The 19,737-nt window shown below is 37.4% G+C and overlaps 1 protein-coding gene across 2 annotated transcripts in view; it reads right to left on the bottom strand.

The window, feature by feature from the left end:
* Window positions 1-19,003, bottom strand: part of dym (dymeclin) — a 145,053-nt gene extending 126,050 nt beyond the window's left edge. Inside the window, exons 1-6 of one of the 2 annotated variants that reach the window (XM_057818417.1) lie at window positions 18,782-19,003; window positions 15,320-15,502; window positions 8,998-9,050; window positions 8,797-8,890; window positions 5,364-5,500; window positions 1,751-1,820 (exon numbers count right to left, since the gene is read on the bottom strand). In XM_057818417.1, coding sequence (XP_057674400.1) covers window positions 1,751-1,820; window positions 5,364-5,500; window positions 8,797-8,890; window positions 8,998-9,050; window positions 15,320-15,492 — 527 coding nt within the window. In that variant the 5' untranslated portion in view covers window positions 15,493-15,502; window positions 18,782-19,003. Of the gene's footprint in view, window positions 1-1,750; window positions 1,824-5,363; window positions 5,501-8,796; window positions 8,891-8,997; window positions 9,051-15,319; window positions 15,503-18,781 lie in introns of both variants that reach the window. The other variant, XM_057818416.1, reaches the window with a different exon arrangement.
* Between the last annotated feature and the right edge of the window lie 734 nt (window positions 19,004-19,737).

Genomic DNA, 19,737 nt, shown 5'->3' with positions numbered 1-19,737 from the left:
TTTTGGGGCATTTATAGGTCACTCTGTTCATTTTAGGGCATTTACAGGTCAATTCCAATTGAATTTGAGTCACTACCTATTCAATTGGGGACATTCTTGAGTCACTTCCTTTTCAGTAACTCAAAATCCAACAGGAAATGACCTGTAAATGCCCCAAAAAACAGGACGTGACTCTTAAATGCCACAGAATCAACAGGAAGTGACTGAAAATCAACATCAAATGACTTGAAATGCCCTAAAATTAAACTCATTGGGCATTTATGAGCCACTTCCTGTTTATTTTAGGGCATTTACAGGTTACTTCCTGTTGGTTTAGAGTCACCTCATATCTATTTGGGGACATTCTTGAGTCACTTCCTTTTCAGTCACCCAAAATCAACAGGAAGTGACCTTTGAATGCCCCACAATCAACAGAAAGTGACCTGTAAATGCCCGAAAAGGAAGTACCCGAAAATCAACAGGAAATTTCATTAAATACCCCAAAATTAGCCCAATGCCTAGCATTGGATGGCACTGACGGCCATAGACGTCCAATCTAGGGCTGCAGGTATCGGTTATTTTAGCAGTCGATTAATCTATCAACTAGTTAGTTCGAATAATCGAGTATTCGGATTAATAACATTTATTGCGTTGCAGAATCAATTTTAGGATATGTAAAACAGGCTTGCTAAGATTGCACTTTGAAAAGAGCATTAAATGCAAATACAAAATAAAATTCCTGAGTGTTGCTTCAAACTATGCAGAATTGCTCTTCCATGTAAACAATAAGTTAAAATACATGGCCTTAGCCTTTTGAGGATCTAAAAACAACGAAAGAACAATCGGCTAACTTAGATGGCAAAAGTCCGCTAGCTTAAATGCTATGAAATAGTAAAGTTAATTTTTTAGAATGCTCTTAACAAATCATTCAAACCTATATTCCCACAAAAAAACGGTTAAATATACCTATAAACTAAATTATGAATGAATTAAACATTAGCTCAAACAAAACCTTAGCTTATGTTGGTCTTAATTTGGAGCAGATGGATTCATCCATGTTAAATGAGTTATGTCATATTCACTGTTGCCAATAGAGAGCGCTGTATCCACTCAAATCAATATAACTAAATGCCAACACTTTACATTAGACGCCACTCTAATTAAACAAACATTCGAGGCAGCAAAATTTGATTCGAAGCTTTTTTTCTGATTGAATCACTCGAGTTAATAGATTAATCGTTGCAGCACTAGTCCAATCTGTTTAAAGTGGGACGGATGGCAGCGAATGAACGAATGTTCGCATCCCACTTCAAATGGATTGGACGTCTATTAGTGATAAACTCACTGCTGTTTGTTTTGTCGAATATCCTAAAATGACTTCCTAACCCGTGTATTGATAATATTTGTATTGCCATATCGTGAGATCGTCGTAACCACTATTACACTATTAAACCATGCTGGAAAAACAAGATTTTTATCATGTCGGAGACAAACATCCTGGCCTAACAAATTCCTATGAAAAAGATGAATAGAGGGCGTGTCCAACTCCACAAGGGCCACCACGACATCATCATTTTTTAAGTCGGCAATGTAAAATGTCAGACAAGTGACATTATGAAATAGCTGCGTGGGAACAGTCGGGGCATTGTGAACAACCCGGTCACCATAACTGTCTTTTTTTCCCCAACAGTCTGAGGACATCTTGACCTTTTTAAAATGTGCAGTAGTTCTGTTCAGGACACACACACATACACACACACTAATCACTTACAGCAGCGGTACTTCGACGATCAGGTGCACCAGGTTGGATAAGAGCTCCTCAAGGAGATCTTCATGGGTTGCTTCTAGGAGAAAGGAAGAAAGATGTTTTTAATGTTTGTATAATCTGACATTTTCAGTCTTTGTTCTGCATTCTGTTCTATATGAATGGCAGAGATACAGACTGGAGGGACTAAGTTGACCTGGCAATTTTCCAGCTTTCAACAGAGTATTAATAGAGATGTAAAGCTTGTAAAACATGGATTTTTCCACATCTTTTCCAATGTGTCACTGTACTGTATGCAGGGTTCTTACACATTTTTCATAGCCAAATTCAAGCACTTTTTAAGGACTTTCAAGACGAATTTTTCACTTTTTTCCAGAAGCTTCTAAACATTATCCCAATGCTTTTTTTTGTTTATTTGTTGTTTGATTTAAAATAAGGCAGTAAAATGGCGATGGGGAGCGTAAGGTCGGTTGACAACGGGCTTACACTCACAAGGGATTCACACGATAACTGGGTTCTAGATCACAGAGCTGATTTGTGTACACTGTACCCCTTTCAATCACTTAGCTTATAGACTCCCCCAACCCCGTCCCCCTCTTTCCCTGGTCAACAGGCCCCTCACATCGTGTCAACCGGAAACACATCTAGCTGACAATAGCACCAACATATTAGTAGTTAGTGTAGACGTTCAATGTGTTTCTTGTTGTAGTTTGTGTTTCTTTTCTTCTGTTCCCCATAACCCCTTCCTGTTCGCTGCTTTGTCATGATAAACGAGGTATGTTAAATGATCACAATGGGAGTATGTCAGACTCTCAATGTGCAACATTAAAACTGTTCAGGGCACTTAGACTTCCATTCTCCGTGTCAAACAGCTGAACAGGACAGGTTTAAAAATATATATATATATTTATATTCGTATTTATATGGCGCCTTCTCACAAGTATGCAAATGTTGCAAATTGGCGTGTAAAGGTACGCACAAGTCACTGTTCAGTAGGTACCTCGGTACGGGGGTCACGGTTTAGTATGGGTTCGGTACAAGAGGAACTACAAAGCGGCTTTTTTTTTTTTAATCACTGCATTTGAAAGTTATTGGTGTACAATGTAGGACTGACAGCCAAAAATGGTACTGCAACTAGATTAAAAATATCGACTAGCACCAGTGTTGCTTTCGTGAAAAAATGACGCTAACGAAAATATTTCGTCGACGAAATAACGAGCTAAAAACATGTTTTGAGGGACTAAAACATGTTTACAATGTGTGACATTTTATATGTAGTTAGCCTGCATCGTAGCAGTGTCTGGTTGTGTCACTCATTTGACGTGCTGCACCCCCCACACCTTCAACTCACTAGTGTCCTCTCCTCTCAAGGCTTGCACACATGGTAATATTTGCTTTCTAATCTTGGCCAGAGAGAATATGCCATGTTGCTTTAGCCTTTAAAAGTCTGTGCCAAGTGATCATCACGCACTAAATGTAACTTGTAGCATTAGCATAGCATTCATGTTACCACTAGCCAAATGCTAACGGTGCTCTTTCTCTTAAACTCTCGGACAATTTTTAGTATATACAGTTCGTGGCATCCATGTAGGTATAATTAATTGAAAATACTTAACGGTTTTCCTGCTGAGTGTGTATTATCACCAAGTTGGAAACCTTTACTTTTTAATTTATTTATTTTTTAAGTAGAATTGCAGTTAAGTTAGGTATAGTAACTAATCCAAATGTGTTTGGTTCGTTTTATTCAAATTTTACATTGATTATAAAATTTCATGTGGTGTTTTAGTACAGTTGTGAACAGTTTTGGTGATTTACATGTTATTCAAAAGAAATCATGATAGGAAAGCCACTTGGGAACGAATTCATTTTGTATCACCACTATATCTGATACGTACACAGGATATTGCCTGTGGACAAAACCCATTTTACGCTGCTTGTGAAAACTTAGCATTAATGTAGTTATATATGAATTAAGTCATCGGCTGCTATTGAGAGAGATAGACGTCCAATCCATTTGAACTGGGAGGGCTGAATGTTCATTCGCTGTCAGCCTTCCAGTTCAAATGGACTGGGGGTCTACTCGTGGCAAACTAATTTATATTCACAGTCAGACTCCACCATCAGTTGAAAAGACAGGTCCCACAGACAGTGTGCCACGATGTCCCCCAGGGGGCCGACCCGGGCAGAACATTGAGTTGGCTTTCACAGTGATAAACTCAAACAGACGCTGCGTTCTAACGCCAGATTTAAGTGGAAATAGGACGAAGGTTTAACTGCATACAAGCAGGCAGGAGTATCCCAAGAGTGATTTGGTCGACGATTCAAGGTAATTATTATATTAAATAGCATTATGCATGCACTTTGAAACGTTTATAAAAAAATTTTTTAAAAAAACTTTTTAAATCAATGGCGAAAATTAGTGTAACTTTGGCTTGAAATATTTACGTAAAATGAAAAATAACTGCCCTTTTTTTGCTCTTAATTAAGAATTTAGACTGTTTTACGTTCATATCTATAGAAATTTTGCGACATTAGCATTTATTTACAAGAATTTTCAACTTAAAAACCTGTTTCTTGACGGCCGCCATGTTGGATTACACAATAGCGTAACTTTTGCTTGAAATGTTTACGTAAAATGAATGATAACCGCCCTTTTTTTTGCTTTTAACCAAGAATCTAGACTGTTTTGCCTTCATATCTATAGAAATTCTGCGATTTAAGCATTTAATTACAAGAATTTTCAACTTAAAAAGCTCTTTGTTTTGTGACAGCCGCCATGTTGGATTTTGTATCTCTACACAATAGCGGAATTCAACCTTAATAAATGGTGATTGTGTATAGAAAAATGCAAATTTTGCTTTTGTTTAGTAAACTTAAGATGATTCAGCATGCTTTCCTAAAGTATTAAGTTTCTGATGTGACAATTGAGTTGAAAATATAGGTGATTATCTCTTCATTTGGTGATTTTTGTGCATGTAGTGTAAAATTTGAGAATTTTATAGCCACTTTAAATTTTGTTATAGTTGTATAAAAAAATTAATGAATCAGGATTTTATTCGGGAGCGACTGAATTTTTTTAATGTAGCTGCATGCTCAGGGAGACTTATATATGCCTAAAGGAGGTGCCTGTTTTGGGTTTTAGGTCACTAGGACTTCGGTTTTGAAAATATTAGAATTTTTAGGTTATGAAAATAGGCCCCCTACAGATCGGCCCCAAGCCCCATGTCCCGTTAACTGATACTGGAGTCCATGTTACAGCAGAAGGAAGAAAAGTGATTGAACGTTTATCATTGTCAGTGCTTTTAAAACTTCTTATTTTTCCTTTATTTTAGTGCCTTTATTTGGTTTTTACTAAGACAAGGAGTCAAATTATTTATATGTAATTGAGTTTGAATATAGAAGAAAATGTACTCGAACTGTAACTCAGTGGACCCTGTGAGCAACCACATCTGTCCACACAAGTTCCCCATTTTCCCAGCTTCATTAAAAACAGCACAAACCACAGTTTCTTAGAATTAGGTCAAAATGTTTCCTGCTTTCCATGCCCGCTCTGACAACAACTTCCTGTCCTAGACCACCTTTGTGTGTGTCTAAAAGGAGAGACGTGGAGAAGGCCTACCTCCACACGATCGTGGCGCCCTCTCTTGGTAGCTGAACTGCAAGTGCAGCTCTTCCTCGCTCATTTCCCTGATGAATACCTTGAGCAGGCAACGTACCATGAAGAGAGCATTGTGGGCTTGCCAGATGAACAGCTGACTGCAGAGAATGTCAAATTAAAAATGGTCAAATGTCACTATTAAAACATGGCCTCTAGTATTGTTTCTCAGTGAACTCAATGGTGGAAAAGAGACATTTCTAATGTATTGTATTTCTAAGTGAACTGAAGTTAACCATTCAATCGTGAATTTCTGCTTTTAGACACTAGGGTTGGGAACCTCTGGGTATAGATGACCAGGAGTGCAAAAATTAAATAAATAAATACACAATTAAATAAATAATTTAAAAATTCATTAAAATACTTCTATTTCAATATTTATTTATTTCGATACTTTTTTCAACATTTATTTCACTTTTTATTTATTTATTTCAACATTTCAATATATGGCGGAAAACACAGACAAGACTGAAAAAGCAGTTTCTGCTCTTGCACTCCTCTTTAAAAGAAAGTGCTGTATTTTAAGCCAAAAGAACTGTTGTGTTTGGTAGAACAATATATGTCTGTATGCTGCCATAGCAGATTCATGGTGCATAAAGCCCCCGAACTATTTTTAATTTGTCCGTTTTACTCTGGAAACCCCCGTTTACAGACGTTGTGTAACCGCTTTTGTTTCAACCCAGCCATAAAATGAAGGTAATTAATTATATTTATTATTACAAATGTGCGTCATTTTTAGCCTACAATCATTAATTGATGTCTAATATTTCGTTTAAAAAAAAAAACGACTTGAAAAAAATAATTAAATATCCAAACAAAGAAAATTTGGGGGGGGGGGGGGAACAAAAAACGTTTAAAAGGCTAAATATATGAAAAAGAAATCTCAACCACCCCTTGATGTCTGCAATTTCTGCATCGTGAGCCTTGTTATATGACCATGTTTCACCCATAAAATCCCAAAAAAAGTCCAGCTGTGGCCATTCTCAGCTGTGTCTTGACAGTCATTGATACATGCTACATGCAGTTTTTGGGTCGAAACAAGGTAAGTAGAGCTGAAACGAATATTCGAGCAACTCGAGTTTAAAAACTGATCGGAGTAATTTTATTTACCTCGAGAAATCGTTTAATTTTGCCAGCTCTAAGCATCACGTTTTGCCCGGAGGCCCCGGACTCCTTTTAATGCGGGACAACGCGCTGACGTGCGTAGAAGAAGAAGCAATAAAAAAAAAATACTTTACTGCAGCCGACGGCCGTTACAAACTGCACCGACTTTGCTAAAAACTACTCCCGCATGTTGCTACAGTGGTAGCAGGTAGCGTCTGATGTGTGTCATAGATATCACATGTACGTAGAACTAGATGCGTAATGACTGACTCGGCAGCGTTAATAGAACAGCCGCCATCTTAAAGAGGTACACTTCTCAGCGCTCATAAATAAGATTAACGTTACTGTCATTCGCTCATGTAACGTTATCCCTGCGGAGGGCTAGGTTTCTATTCATTATGACCACTGTCAATGCGTCGCTAGCTCTTACATACAGGCTTTATTTAATCTGTGAAAACAGCGCTGTAGATTGATTAGGGTGTAAAAAAAAAAAAAAACTTAATAATGCTAGCTGTCAATTTTAGCTCAGTAGTCATTGCTGGATAAAACACCAAGTAGCACTGGTGCCTAATGTGCTCCAATACAGCACAGCATTTATTTTGAACACTGCAAAAACTCAAAATTCTATCAGGACTTACAGTTTAGGCTAACTTAAAACTTAACTAGAACTTATAGCTTGACACAAGTGGAAATTCAATTGAAACACGTGGGGAAAACACCTAACTTTTAAGTGATGTGTGTTATCAAGCGTAATGACGTTTTGAGAAATATATATATATATATATATTTTTTTTTATAAGCTCTAAAAGTTTTTTGAGTGAAAGCAGTGAATTAGCTTTTTTTTTTTTTTTTTTTAGTCACGTTTGAGACGCAATTGTTGGCTGTTTTCGACAATGTACATCGAAAAATAAAGACATTGATTGACTGAAAATGGTTCAATATTAGATAAAATGTCTTGTTTTCTCATTTATATTTATAATTGCTCTTAACCTAAAAAAAATATGTTTTATCCGATTACTTGATTAATCGATAGAATTTTCAGTCGATTACTAAAATATTCGATAGCTGCAGCCCTAAAGGTAAGTACGTGATAATATATCGTTAAAGTCATGGCGTCTGTAATTCTGCTCTTGCATGCTCTCACCTCCAGATAGGGTTTTGCTGTTTAAAAAATATTATTTTTTTCAAAAAATGCCCTCCAGTTCAAAATTTTTCTTCCCCCAGAAAATTAAGCTTTCCAATGATGCATATAGGACACACATGCATATAGGACAATTTTGAAATGTGGCCAAATTGGGGGTCTCAGAGCGGAACTTCAAGTCACCTGAGTGTTTTCCGCAATATATTTATTAACACAAGAGTGCAAGAATGAAATAGTGAATTAAATAAATGTTGAAATAATGAAAAAAACATTGAAAATAAAAATTGAAATAAATATGTATAAAAAAAAGTTGTAATAAATACTAAAAATGGAAATAAAAATTGAAATAAATAAAAAATGAATATAAATGGAAATATATAAAAATTGGAAATATAAATACAAATTGAAATAAATAAATATAAATTGAAATGAATAAATATTGAATTAAACAAATATTGAAATGGAAGCATTTTAATGACACTTATAATCATTTATTTGTGTATTTATTTAATTTTTGCACTCCTCGTCCTCCATAATTATCACCGAGTTGGCGCTACAATATGTGAAAACATTTTTAGACAAATATTTAAAGGGCTGCCAAAAACAACACTGATTTTTGTACATTTCACATATTTTCCTGTTGATTTCAGTCATTTCCTTTCCCTTTTTGGGGCATTTAGGTGTCACTTCCTGTTGACTTTGGGGCATTCACAAGTCATTTTCTGTTGATTTTGGGTTACTGAAAAGGAAGTGACTCAGAAATGTCCCCAAATTAATAGGAAGTGACAATCAAAAACAACAGGAAGTATCCTAAAAATGCCCACAAAACTGGGTGGGAATGCTGTGGTTTCAGTGCCATTGACAGCACTAGATGTCCAATCCAGTCAAAATGATTTCGATGTCTAGCGCAGTCTATAGCAGCCAACGACCTATGGTAGACAGTATTCTAATGAAAGATTTTGATAGCAGCCTGTTGGTTCCTTTTGTTTAGTTTTTTTTTAAACAATATATCGATTCTTGGTGGGAGCATACCGATAACCTTTTAGGCTACATAGTATCACAATATATCACCTTTTCAATATTTTGTCACACCCCTATTAGACGCATTAACAAGGAACACTGATGTCTCACACGAAAGATTCCCACACTCACTCTTGGCATTCTGTTGATATTTTCAGCTCTTTGGTTCTTCCCAGGAAGATTCTAACCAGTGTGCCAAAGTTTCCTGTTCTGGGATTGTTTTCAACTGCAAAAAAGTGGATGAAATTATATAATACAAGGTGTAGTACGTAATACAATTTTCAGTGTGAATGATTGCAATTTTCATCAATTAACCAAATAAGTAAGACATACTGAGGAGCTTAGCCAATGGCAACACAGCCTCTTCCAGCAACTTGGAGTCTCCACTGTTAAAAACAGAAAGCAGAAAATATGAAGAGGTGACACATAAAAAAAGTGGTTCATGATTTGTTCATGGTAAAACATCAATCCTGCCAAATGTAATTCAATACGGATCACTTCATTTAAGTTTGAAGACTTCCAAAACTGACAGCTAGCATCCTAAAGGTTTTCCTGTTTACTAACTGATCCATGTTCATAAAAGCACAGCCATGAACCTATTAAATAATAAAGTTATTATATATATATATATATAATTATAAAGTCTGTTTATGCCTTTTTAAATAAATTTTAGTTCAAACATTTTATTTATCTGTGAATTTGGAAAACTTGAATTAAAGAAATAAAACTTAATAACCAGACACAGACGGACAGACTGATAGAGAAACAAAAACCCCAATAGGTGCATCATTATTAATGAGTGAAATGTTTTATTAACTCATTTTCTCTTGTATACAGTGCCTTGCAAAAGTATTCGCCCCCCTTGAACCTTGCGCCACATTTCAGGCTTCAAACAAAGATATAACATTTTATTTTTTTGTTAAGAATCAACAACAAGTGGGACACAATCGTGAAGTGGAACAAAATTTATTGGATAATTTAAACTTTTTTAACAAATAAAAAACTGAAAAGTGGGGCGTGCAATATTATTCAGCCCCCTTGCGTTAATACTTTGTAGCGCCACCTTTTGCTCCAATTACAGCTGCAAGTCGCTTGGGGTATGTTTCTATCAGTTTTGCACATCGAGAGACTGCATCCATATTCCCGTCAATTTTAACCATCTTCCCTGTCCCTGCTGAAGAAAAGCAGGCCCAAACCATGATGCTGCCACCACCATGTTTGACAGTGGGGATGGTGTGTTCAGGGTGATGAGCTGTGTTGCTTTTACGCCAAACAAATCGTTTTGCATTGTGGCCAAAAAGTTCAATTTTGGTTTCATCTGACCAGAGCACCTTCTTCCACATGTTTGGTGTGTCTCCCAGGTGGCTTATGGCTAACTTTTAACGAGACTTTTTATGGATGCCTTTGAGAAATGGCTTTCTTCTTGCCACTCTTCCATAAAGGCCAGATTTGTGCAGTGTACGACTGATTGTTGTCCTATGGACAGACTCTCCCACCTCAGCTGTAGATCTCTGCAGTTCATCCAGAGTGATCATGGGCCTCTTGGCTGCATCTCTGATCAGTTTTCTCCTTGTTTGAGAAGAAAGTTTGGAAGGACGGACGGGTCTTGGTAGATTTGCAGTGGTCTGATGCTCCTTCCATTTCAATATGATGGCTTGCACAGTGCTCCTTGGGATGTTTAAAGCTTGGGAAATCTTTTTGTATCCAAATCCGGCTTTAAACTTCTCCACAACAGTATCTCGGACCTGCCTGGTGTGTTCCTTGGTTTTCATAATGCTTTCTGCACTTTAAACAGAACCCTTAGACTATCACAGAGCAGGTGCATTTATACGGAGACTTGATTACACACAGGTGGATTCTATTTATCATCATCGGTCATTTAGGACAACATTGGATCATTCAGAGATCCTCACTGAACTTCTGGAGTGAGTTTGCTGCACTGAAAGTAAAGGGGCCGAATAATATTGCACGCCCCACTTTTCAGTTTTTTATTTGTTAAAAAAGTTTAAATTATCCAATAAATGTTGTTCCACTTCACGATTGTGTCCCACTTGTTGTTGATTCTTGACAAAAAAATTAAATTTCATATATTTATGTTTGAAGCCTGAAATGTGACGAAAGGTTGCAAGATTCAAGGGGGCCGAATACTTTTGCAAGGCACTGTACTCCTAAATTATCATTTTATATTTAAATATTGGTCAGCCCTTTCAGTTGGATGCTCACTTACTAAAATAATCTAAAGCTTGAGCCCTAATGTTATTTTACTGCAATTAATGCAATATTGACATCATATTTATTGTTAATTTGTTTTACTATTTTTCCAACAGTTTATGTTTGTTGTTTGTTAATAACAATGTTATGTGGGAACTGGGAAGGTCAGGCTCAGATTGATGTGGTTCATCCGATCTGCACTCACGTGGCAGGCTGAAAGTAACACTTTTCAGTTTTGGTCAATTTTAGCGACGCCGGTGGACAAAACCGGTAGTGTTAGGACCAGTGCACACCCACACAGTGTCATAAAATCCTCAATCAATCAAAAATCATTCTTCCGGTTGCCTGCAGATGGATTAAAAAACATTTCTGTTTCCAGCAGCTGTGTGAAGGATGAATAATGAAAATAATTAGTTTTTTATTTTTTTATTTTTTTAACCTGTCCTGTTCAGCTGATTGACACCGTGAATGGAGATCTGAGTGTCCGATTGGTCTGGACAGTTTTAATGTGTGATCGTTCAACGTACCTCGTTTATTAGGAGAAAGCAGTGAACATGAAAGGGTCATGGGGGAACAGAAGAAAAGGACAGAGAGACAAAAGAAGCACATACAACAACAATAAATATAATAGAGGTGTGCGAAATTTCCAATTCTTAGATTCTACTCGATTCGGCCGTTGAAGATTCGGGAACCATCCACAAACATTCAAATTGCGATTATTGAAATATGTCAAGTAAAGCGGTACTAAAACACAGTCAGCACGGTCTACAGGACGCAATGAGGAACAGACCGAGAGTAAACATCGTGCTTGTCATTACCTGGGTAATGACAATGCTCAACTCACGGCTCTGGCTCAACTCATGCCGCAACAATAATACCTTACTGCTGCCGACAGCCGCTACAAACTACGTCCACGGTAGATTCACATGTGTAAAGAACGAGATGCGAAATGACATACTTGCCGGCATTAGTAAACAGCCGCCATCTTAACGCAGTAGACTTGCCTGGAAGGCTGTTGTAGCGAACCTTCCAAGTGAACCTACCGTATTTTTCGGACTATAAGTCGCAGTTTTTTTTCATACTTTGGCTGGGGATGCGACTTATACTCAGGAGCGACTTAGGTGTGAAATTATTAACACATTTTTATATCATTTCATATGTTATTTTGGTGTTTTGGAGTGAAACTGATGGTTTGCTAAACTTGTTTAAATGTTCTTTATGCTATAGTTATCTGAATAACTCTTAATAGCTATGTTACGTTAACATACTGGCCACGTTCGCATTTTGTTGTTCATGCATCATGTAACATTATCATACTATGCACTTATTCAGCATATTGTTCTATATTGTATTTTTTATTTTAAATTTGAATGAATGAATTTATTGTCATTGTCATCATCATCATCATCAAAATCATTAACAGTTTCAGAGTGTGGAATTGTTGTTTACCCGAAGGAAAGACGAAGACAGACAAGGAAGACGGGAAAAGCAAATGCTGATCGGACACCCGTCCCCCATCTATTGCCTTTAAAGATGAAATATCTGTTCTATGTGCTGGATTTTATCAAGTATATTTCCCCCAAACATGCGACTTATACTCCAGTGCGACTTATATATGTTTTTTTCCTCTTCATTGGGCATTTTATGGCTGGTGCGACTTATAGTCCGAAAAATACGGTAATTAACTTTTTATCTAAAATACTCCTAAATTGGCAAAATCTTGACTTGAATCTATCTTTAAAACAGTTTTATAACTTTCACATGTCAAATGTAGACAGAAGGGAAATTATGGAATAACAGGAGCAATTTTAACAACTTTAACGGTTGGTTCACAACATTAAATTAATTGAATGGAGTAGTTGTAGTTTAAAGCTGCTGATACAGAATGGGGAATTTATTATTTTATCTACTGTTTTCAACTGTTAACTTGATACTGAAATAGTCATTTATTTAAGCCTGAGAGGATTTTCTTTTGTCTTTTGTTTTTTGTGTTTTACAATTTTTGTAACTAATCTACGAAACATTAAAACCACCTCTACTAACTATGAATATGTTGGTGCTATCGTTCCCTAGTTGTATTTGCGGTTGTTGGCATCCTATTCTATGCCGTCTCATCGCTAATCCTGACACCGAGGTTTTCTACTTGAGTGTGTGTAATTGCACCTAGTCATGCATGAATCCCATCAGAATAATAAGTAAAAAGGTAATGAATCCAGTTGTGGCTAAACAATAGCATATGACGGTTGGCAACCATGTGGCTTAGTCTGGCTAAACCCCCCGTCCACGACACCTGAACTCGTCAGGGCTGATGCCAGCGAGTGAAAGCCAGGCCATTGTTTATTCAGTATATCCTGGTAGCCTCCCTTTTTTTTCCTCCTCAGACAAAACTTTTTTGTCTCTTTTGTAACTATATATATATTTATCTCACTATTTTGCACAGTATATAACCTGTTTTGACAATAGTATGTGTAAAGGCCACAACACCTATGACCATACCTGCTGTTTGTGTCGAATCTTCAAACATAAAACTATTCAATCTTATTTTTTTCTATTGAATGTTTATCCTAACACCTTGAATAAATATTATCAAGCTTCAGAACGGTTGGCCGAGCATGTTTGGTTGTCAATGGGACGTCAACATTACAAATTTTGAAAAAAGATTTGGGGATTTTTTGGTGTCTTTTTGGGTCCAAAATGTTGATTATAATTGGTCAGTGAAGAAAACAACAGTTTGGGCATGAAGTTCAAGGTGTCCTGAAAAAAGGGACCCAACCTGGCCCCTGAAAAAAGGGACCCAACCTGGCCATTGTGAACATTTTTTTCTTTGAAATCTAAAGGCAACATCAAAGGCATGCAAATTAGGCCAAATTAGGCTTAGGTGTTAAAGGGTTAAAGCTTGTGTAACGTTTTACTACTTATTACATATTTTAGCGTATATTTGGAAGGCCCGATTCTGATGACAATATGATACAATGCATTATTTGCCTTTTTGATATATATATATCAATTGTGCATCTGGAGAAAAAAAATATTTTTAAAGAACTAACCACGATTCACGAATAACTATCCCATCACTTTATAGAACAATGACAAAAAGCCCTGATGAATCATTACTCAAAAGTCAAGTGGCGGCCGGCTTTACAAACATCCTGGTGTACTTTGGAAGATCCTGTACACATGACTCAAATTCTATGTTGAGTACCTGCTAGTAGAGCAGGGCGGTAAACCGAAAATTTACCGTCACCGAAATTCTTCACGATGACCGACGTAATTTTGACCATGTCGGTAAATTCGGTAATTTAATAAAACAAGAAAATATAGTCTTTTTATCCCGCTTTGACGCTGTGTTGTTCGGCTATGTTCATTCCCCTTTAAGAAAGCAGACAGTGTGCTTACGTATAGAGTCACGTGGTTTTCAGGAAGCCAATCAAACAGAAGCCCGGTATGCTAACGCTAGCGGCTAACGCTACAAGTAAAGGGGATGGAGTCGGGCTTAAGTTAGCTTCGCCAAACTTAGTAAACTCTTGGCGGGTTCTAGACGGGCTTTCACCCGCTGTCCTCCCTGGTTCTCACGATATCAGGAGAGGATGCTTTCTTCTGGTAGCCAAGCCACAGGCTAACGCTAGCGGCTAACACCGGCTACAAATGAACGTGAACGAGTCGGACAGCGGCTCTAACCTTGTCGAAACAGCTGAAATTAATGAGTGGACTGGGCACGGACTTCCATGTAGCAATCATCATGTCGCGGTATTTGGCATCTCTGTGTGATTTCTCTGAAAGCTTTCATGATGGTAAAGCACTCAGAATAAACTGTAATCCAACAGTGAAGCCTATATATAATACGACAGTTTAATGGCCACAGCTATTTTTCTGTATGTGTTCGCTTTATTCTGCCATCATAAAACCTTAAATGTTTCATTGGCATCAGAGCAATACAGCTTTAATCTGGTTGTGTCTGTGTAGGGGGGTGCATGTATTAAAAAATATTTCGGAAAAAAAATAAAAAAATTAACTGAAACCTTGACGTAAACACTTGTGTTGAATAATTATGTCACAGCAGCCATTACCAATAAGTTGTCTGAAGTGTACTGTTAAAGCTGCAAGTCATTTGTGTCAGAATGACATGTTTCCACAGTCGTCATATTGATTTTATAATGTACATTTTTCAAGTCATACAAGCTGTTATAAATGTTCACACTAGAATTCTTAATGTTTACAAGATTTTTTTTAATACTTAATGTTTAGACTGCATGTGCAATTGTTAAATTGAAAGCTGGTTAAATAAATTTAATGAGAAATGGTTAATTTGTATTCCATGCATTGATTCAAATTTTCAAATTGTATAACAGTCTGCTTGGGCGAATTTATCGTCATTTGTCGTTATCGAGGTAAATCTGCTCAATTTATCGTGATGCGTACTTAAGGCCATATCGCCCAGCCCTACCTGCTAGTGGGACTAATAACGGTGAAAGAGATGAGCTGGTTCCAGAAAGGGTCATTTCCCGATATTGACTCTGTGCCCACCAGAGCCTTGAGGCTGGGGTTGTCGGGCAGGTCACTGAGCTGGCTGGTGTTGGCTCCCATCTCCAGACTCAGGGCTGCCTCTTTGCCTGGCATATGCCAACACCTACAGGCATAAAAAATGCAGTTGAAATGCAATATCACTCATATATTTCAAACATTATTATTAAAATTTGCAAATAGGCCATATTTGCTCATGACCCATTCAACAAGAGTATACAAAATGCAGGGAAAAAACTAATGATCACATTTATACCACTTGATTTTCTTTACTATAGGGTCCACTGTTGTTTGACGACGATAACACAAATATTTCGTCGACGAACCATTTTTTCATTAGGATTGCGTGACGAAGTAAAAACGTGTCGTCGGAGACTAAAACTAATGAGACAAATGTGTTTTCAAGAACGAGATGAAAATGTTCCTTAGTTTCCGTCAAATGTCAAATGTGTGACATTTTTCTAATTGTATGTGTGACGGCACTGGCTGTTTAGTTATTGTTTTTTTGAGACTCTTTCAGCCAGCTGATCGTCACCTCCGCCAGCTGACTGCCTCCCCTCCCAACGTGACGTAAGCTGATCGACGCCAGATGGACAGATGACGTCGCCGCCACTGATTGGCCTCGAAAAAGGGCGCCAAGCTTGAAAAGTCGGAAGCTGTCAACTGACAACGGAGGTCGCATTTGACAGCATTTGTGCCGCGGGCCTCCTCTTTTGTGTTTATTCATTATTGGATCGTTTTTGTTCACCACTGTAAATAAGAGCACAGAAGCAGTAGGGGTAAGCTGCCATTTCTGTTCAACTCGTTTTCTCCTGTTTTGTTTAGAGTAGGAAGCTAGGGTAGTGGCTGTCTTTTTGTTCTTTCCTTTTTACGATCAGGGTTTAGTTAGCGGGTCGGGTTGAAGTGTAGATTCCTTTTGTTTGTTGTTTTTGCATGGGCTTACCCTGAAGCCGCGCTTCTCCCACATTTTGTATATATTGTTCATTGCGAGTTTGACTATGTAAATAAATTTGTGCCACTTGTGAACTTGTGTGGCTCGTTTTATGTTACGCCGTTAGCGTGCCATCCGTGGGACATAACAGTATGTGTAATTAGCCTGCATCATAGCAGTGTCTGGTTGTGTCACTCATGTGACGTGCAGCTGCGCCTCCTTCCTTCCCACACACACTCACTCACCGGTGTCCTCTCCAGACTCCAGGCTTGCTTGTTTTGAAACACATGGTAAGATGTGTTTTCTAATCTTGGCAAGAGAGAATATGCAATGTTGCTTTATCCTTTAAAGGTATGTGCTGAGTGATCATTACACACTAAATGTAACTAATAGCGTTAGCTTAGCGTTCACGTTAGCATTAGCATTAAGCATGGCAAGCGTCGTCTTAAATTTTTAAACTTTTTTTTTAACATACAGTTCATACAGTGCAGGTTTATTTAATTGAAAATACTGTACTGCATTGCTGCTGAGTATGAATTATCCTCACAAAATTGGTGTTGTCCTTTTAGAAACTACATGCTATGTGCTTGTCAATGTTCATTCGAAATTATTGGAAACATTTATTCATTTTTGGACTAAAACGTTTGAATTTTACAGACAAAAACATTGTGAGTAATCATCGACTACAACTAGACAAAGACATTTTGAAATTATTAGAATATGGCTGAGACTAATAATTATTTTTGTCCAAAAGACCAAGACGAAAATTAAAAGGGCTGCCAAAAAAACTGGTCACTGCTGCTGTTTGCAATGAGCCCAGATGACTTTAGGGAATCAATAGATTTGTGAAGTAATCTTCAAAATCGTTTGACATAACCAACCGTTAAGATATGCTAGCCATTCTCCAACCAGATAAAGTTTGTCACGTCAGAATAAAATCTCATAAACTCCGATCACATGATCACACCTTTTCAAAACATTTTAAGCTTTTGCATTAGGAAGAAAAAAAAATACATATACATATATATACACAGTATATCAGCTCGAACGTGAGTAAGAATCTGTTCGATACTTGATAAAGTTTTTGTACTGAGGTACCGGTCTGGAAAATGTTGAGTTAATACAGTTATTGATTATTCTTTGCATTTGTCAAAATTGATAATCGACTGTTGAATGGCACTTACTATAAAATGTGGACCTTTTTTTAACCAGTAATCACCCAACATTAACTCTTTAATTGCAATTGACGATTATAGATGTCCAACCATGTGGCTCCTTTCATCACTTGCCACTAGTAGGCATGCAAACCATTTGTACTGGTAGAGCATTTCTGTTTCCAGCAGTTTTGTGAAGGATTAAAAGTAATCGTGTAATTAATCCAGTTGCGGCTATACAATAGCATATGACGATTTACAACAGAGTTTGTTAGTGTGGCTAACCCCATTCCCCCCCGCCACCCAAATTCATCGCCAGCGAGTGAAAGCAGGGCCAATGTTTATTCTGTATATCCTGTGAGCTTGTCCTTCTTTTTCCTCAGATTTTTTTTTTTTGGTCACTTTTGTTGCTCTGCCATCTTTGCAGAATTCGAGTGAAAGCATTAGCATCAACTTCAGTCTTTATAATGAATGGGGAAAGGGGGAAGTGATGTATGCCGTAAAGCAGTCAGCACATTTTTTTTTGTGTGTGTGGCAGGGTTCATGCCACCCTCCTCAAACTTAATTATCGTCGGTGAAAGCGATACAGACCCCCTCAAGATATAAAAGAGGTGTCATTCAGCTAACTGTCAGTCGACATATCACAAATGTTACAAAAATATTTCATAAAAGTTGAAAAGTTACCAAGTGTTGCTTTAAATTATTAGAGGATATTTCTGCATTTTTTAAGGTTCATTAAACTGCCTGATACGATTGGCTATATTTTGGCTAATAAGGGGTATGCCAAAAAATATGAAGGATGACCACTGAAATAGGCAGCTGAACCAGGAATCTAAAAGTTTCATAGGAACGTTTGAAGAAATATGCGCATTTTAGTGAATGAAAACAATTCAAATATCCCTAACTTTTCCATTTTTTAACCAATCCAGCGTGATGTTGGATGTCATTTTCAGGCTATTAATTTAACTTGAGCATGTAACCATTTAAACATTGTGTGATGACATTTAACAGCAAGAAAACATGTTTTAAGCAATGCATTCGTTCTTAACCGTAATGTCACAGTTAAACTGTACTGTACCTTAAATAGTCCTTAATTTAGCATTACGTGCGCTCATACACAGGAAGTACCGTAAAGCTAATTGCCGCGATGCTACTGTCGCGACTGTCAACGAGCTATACCAATAGCAACACACAATAGGTAAATTGCTAACTTGAATAACAACCTTAACAACGTCTGATGTTGTTGCTATGACAGCTAAAATTAGAGGCAAGTACGCCATCAGCTGACCGTTTAGCTTACCTGTCAAAAATGCCGCTCGCCGCTGTCCTGTCTCGTTTTTCGAGTGAAACAGCAATGTAGACACTCCCAGAGACAAAATATACTTCTGACTATTATCCAGGTTTAAGCTTGAAAGCGTACAAGCTTCAAAGGTGGATTCAATTGAGAGGAGGTGGCGAAGTTTTACTCTACACACTCCTTCGCCTCCATGTTTTCCACGTCGCGGCCCACTTGCGTACTGACGTCATAGCGGGCGTTCACTTACGTCGAGTCGTTACGCGCGCTCAGCGAGTGAACGAGTTACGACCACGACCTCGGTTTACGACATAGGCAACGTTCCACGAGTTTGTATGTAGGTTTGTGGAAAAGAAAAAAAAAACATTTATATTTATTTAATTACTCCGTATGTATGTGTAGACGCTAGGCAGGTGGCAGTATGTGATTCTGACGGGTCACTTCTTGTTTATTTTGGGAGCATTTACAGGCAGTGGCGCCTCCAGAAATTTTTCATAGGGGTGGCCAGATGGGGCCACTTAAAATCTTGGGGTGGCCAAAACTAAAAGCCATAATTTTAAGTTTTCATTATATTATTGCAGTAAAAAGGTCAGGGGAAAACTATCAAAAAGACTTAAGGACATGGCTACTGATAAACTTTGGTGTATTCTGTAATATTTGATGTTACTAACGATTTAATGTGCATAGTCCATAACTATCCAGTCAGCATTTTGAGTTCCACAACAATTCTGTTTTATTGTGTTATGTATATATTAGCCATAAGGTGTACATTTAACTAGGGCTGTCAAACGATTAAAATTTTTAATCGAGTTAATCACAGCTCAAAAATTAATCGCAATTCAAACCATCTCTAAAATATGCCATATTTTTCTGTAAATTATTGTTGGAATGGAAAGATAAGACGGATATATACAGTACATTCAACATAAGTACTGTATTTGTTTATTATAACAATAAATCCA

The sequence above is a fragment of the Corythoichthys intestinalis genome, chromosome 17 (assembly GCF_030265065.1).
Source record: "Corythoichthys intestinalis isolate RoL2023-P3 chromosome 17, ASM3026506v1, whole genome shotgun sequence".
In the NCBI taxonomy this organism is placed as follows: domain Eukaryota; kingdom Metazoa; phylum Chordata; class Actinopteri; order Syngnathiformes; family Syngnathidae; genus Corythoichthys; species Corythoichthys intestinalis.
Note: the sequence above shows the minus strand (reverse complement) of the source record. Positions and strands in the feature narration are given on the sequence as shown.